Source organism: Priapulus caudatus, unplaced genomic scaffold (genome assembly GCF_000485595.1).
Source record: "Priapulus caudatus unplaced genomic scaffold, Priapulus_caudatus-5.0.1 Scaffold7576, whole genome shotgun sequence".
In the NCBI taxonomy this organism is placed as follows: Eukaryota; Metazoa; Priapulida; class Priapulimorpha; order Priapulimorphida; family Priapulidae; genus Priapulus; species Priapulus caudatus.
In genome coordinates, this window is record NW_014584637.1 from 1 (window position 1) to 3,853 (window position 3,853).

The window sequence follows — 3,853 nt, forward strand, 5'->3', positions numbered from 1 at the left end:
TCTCTCTCTCTCTCTCTCTCTCTCTCTCTCTCTCTCTCTCTCTCTCTCTCTCTCTCTCTCTCTCTCTCTCTCTCTCTCTCTCTCTCTCTCTCTCTCTCTCTCTCTCTCTCTCTCTCTCTCTCTCTCTCTCTCGCTTTCTCTCACTCTCTCTTTCTCTCTCTTTCTCTCTCTCTCTCTCACTCTCCTGCACGGACGCACCGTTTGGTCCCCGACTCCTCCGCTGTTCTTCCTCTCCAGCGGCGGCTTGCACGTGAACTCCTTCGAGAAGCGCTTCTCCTTCGACTCCTTCAGCGTGAAACACGTAAGAGTCGACGTGTGCGTGCGCATCATACACGTGTGTGCGTGCGTGCGTGCGTACATAGGTGTAGACGTGTGTGCGCGTGTGTATGCGTTCGTGCATGCATGCGTGCATAGGTGTCGACATACACGTGTGCGTGCGTGCGTACGTTCGTTCGTGCATGCATGCATGCGTGCATGGGTAATTGTGTTGGGTTTAGGGTTATGGTAAGGTGACTATAGTTAAGGTTAGGGAATACACATGCGTAGGCATGTTTGTGTGCATGTCACGTGTACATGCAAGAGTGGATAAATGTGATAACACAGGTACATGCGATGGAGACCTATACGATGGAGGGTGAAAGAACGGCAGAGCAACACATATCTTGGGACAAGGACTCACTAGCTGGGATTATCCCGCGATCTGTGCATCAAATATTCGATACTCTCACCAATCAGGTATAAATTGAAGATTCTAGATTTTTGGGTGGAAACCATTCGCAAAAACTTGCGATAAATTTATCTATGATATTTAGCACCATCATGTAAACACATTTATTCACGTGTATGTGGATTTATGTTCATGTTTATCAAATTATGAAGAAATTCCTCTGGAATAAATTATTATACATGGGGGAATTTTTTAATTTGGATTAATGAAGTAAAGATATCTAATATGCTCAGTAATTTAGATAATTGTTATAGGGCCTTTTATTGTTATTTTAGGCGTATTGATTGTAGGATAGTTCTATATTGTTATTTTAGGCGTATTGATTGTAGGATAGTTCTATATTGTTCCTCGTATTTACAACAGCCTGCAGAATTCGCAGTGAAAGTCAGCTATCTGGAGCTGTATAATGAAGAACTGATTGATCTGTTGAGCTCCAGTGGCAGTGACAAACGAATGAGATTATTTGATGACTCTGCCAACAAGGTACACAGAGTGGGCGATTCTGCAATTATCAAACTACTGCAGATTTAGCAAAAGATGGCCAGATTCTTTAGCTCTTATACCACTGTTTGCCATGAGCTCTCTTGACATCTTGCCACATTATATTTTTGCAGCACCACACTTACTAAATGTGTGTTACTTTAAATAACTAAGCACCAATCCATAACATTTCCCCTCGTCCTAGTCCCACCAGCATGTGTTATTAACTGCAAAGCACACACAGAATATATAAAATATTTCTTGCTTCAGGGCTCCGTGGTGATCCAAGGTCTCGAAGAGATCACACTCGTGAGCAAGGATGAAGTTTACAACATCATGAAACGAGGCGCATTGAAGAGAAAAACAGCAGCAACGCTCGCACCGCCTCGTGACATGCGACCTCTACCGGCGTATAACTGCCAACCTGCATCTACACAAAAACTCTTCATAAACAACATATTACAGCAATCTGGTAACCATAAAACAAGCGATGCATCTAAAAATAAACTATATACACGGACTTTATTTTATAGGTAATTTTTGTGTAATATTTTCCAAAGGCTAACAACATGCATACGTGTCTCTGTGTAACAGTTTTGTATCTTTGTATCTTTGTATCTGGTTCCCTCTCTCTTCGTATTTCAGCAAGGCCACCCTGAATCAACGCAGTGGCGGGTTCCAATCTAAGAAAACAACAGAATAAACGTCCGCCATCTAATTCTCTACATGTAGTGTCACGCGACTGCGACAAGAAATTTTCCGCGAGACATAATCTAATCAGGGTTTTAATAGTGCCAGGTTTGTCTCCTTCTAGCAATTTCTTATTTCTGTGTCCCCTCACTTATATTCTTCATAACTATCCACAATCTATATACAATGTTCCAATATCTTCTTTCATATCGTTATTACATCTATTACACTTAATCCTCGCAAAAATTATTTTTTAATAGTATCCTTTTATGGTCAATCATGGCAAGTTTTGGCATTTAACATGCAAAACACGAATCGTTAAATGATAATACTTTCAATATATTCCTATCAATCCATATTTTTCAACTGTTTATGCCATGTTTATTTTTGTTTTGGCCTCTAAGTTTTGCAATTTGTCTCTTTTAATTACTCGTTTTAGTATAGCATCTGACTTGTTTTTTTCCAAGGTCTATTTGGCTTATCCTATGGGCTGTAAATGATATTTCTAATTCGTATTCCTCTAAAGTATTATTGGATTTAATTCCCCAGTTTCTTTCCTTCCTTTTTTGATCTGCTTTATAAAAACTTTCTTTCATATAATCTATGTTTTCCATTTAATATATATATTGAAGTAGCATAAGATTTTTGTATCTATTTTATCAGTCATGATGGTAAAATTTCCGAAATGCCATCCAATAGGTGTTTGCTAAAATGGACTTTATATTTTCGTAGACATTCATTTGAAAGTCCTCTAACATTTAAAATTCTTTTACCTTACTTAGTTGGTCCAACGTTTCAACTGTTGTTCAGGAAAGAAGGTATTCTGTACCATTCATCATAATTGACCTTGGCTTACTATGGTATGGCTTACCATAAATTGGCTCCTCCGTGGTCCTGAAACATTTCCTCATCCATGAATCTAACATTTATCCGGTTTCACGTGCCTTCATCATGTCCATTAAACCCGCTTTTGTCCATTCAATAGATAGCCGCTGAGTATGCGTATACTTTAGTGAATTTTGTTAGGCTCATTCTGACATACGTCAGATTGCAGCTGTAGAATCGCATGAATCGTCCGTGTTTCTGCCGTCCGGCCGATCCGTCACCACTACCTATCCAACAGTCCACCCGTACCGTCAACAGTTGCGCCACAAATCTTGTAACCCGCTCGACGTACGGGTCACCGTATTTCAGCGTCGTTGGGGATCGTCAAAACGATTGGCATGTCGAAGTTGGGGGTCAAAGTCAAAAGGTCAAGAGGTGTAAAGAAAGGCGAACATTCACTCCCCCTTAACTTAAGGTATACGGAGGAAAATGCAGAATTGCGGGCACAGTAACTGTATATGTGACTCTACACACGAAGAGGCCGGTCTTCTTTCGCTCCTCCCGCCTCACCGCTTCACTCGTCCCCCAAAATTCCCCCCACACTCTCCCTCTTTCGCACCTTTCTCCTCTCGTGCTCATCTCCATTCTCTCGCTCTCTGGACACCGGTGGGCCTGCAGGCTCTTGCGGCGATCTTGCGTTCCTCTCCTCTACTCTCTCGCATCTGGGCTCCTCTCTGCTCTCCTCTCCTCTCTCTCGCTACTCCTCTCTACTCTCTCTCTCTCTTCTCTCGCTTATTCTCTCTCTCTCCGCTTTCCTCTCATCTCTTTTCTTCTTCTTTCTCTCTCTGCTCACGTCTCCTGCAACGGACGCCACCGAGTTTGGTCCCGGACTCCCTCTCCGCTGTTCTTTCACCTCTCCACGCCAGCGCCGCCTTTGCACGTGAAGCTCCTTCGATGAGCGCGAATTTTCTACTTCGACTTCCGTTCAGCCGTAACACGTAAGAGTCCGACAGTGTGCTGTCGCATCTGCAACCACTTGTGCGTGCTGACGTGCGCTGCGTACATAGACTGTAGACGTGTGTGGCAGCGTAGGATCGCTTACCGTGCAATGCATCGCGTGCATCAAGGTGT

At 42.7% G+C, this 3,853-nt stretch overlaps 1 protein-coding gene across 1 annotated transcript; it reads left to right on the top strand.

The window, feature by feature from the left end:
• Positions 1–506: 506 nt before the first annotated feature.
• LOC106820143 (kinesin-like protein KIF11) lies at positions 507–1,679 on the top strand (the record flags this gene model as incomplete). Its single annotated transcript, XM_014824690.1, has 3 exons — positions 507–735; positions 1,091–1,210; positions 1,478–1,679. Coding segments are annotated over exons 1-3 (484 nt in total), but the record flags the coding sequence as incomplete, so codon positions are not given.
• Between the last annotated feature and the right edge of the window lie 2,174 nt (positions 1,680–3,853).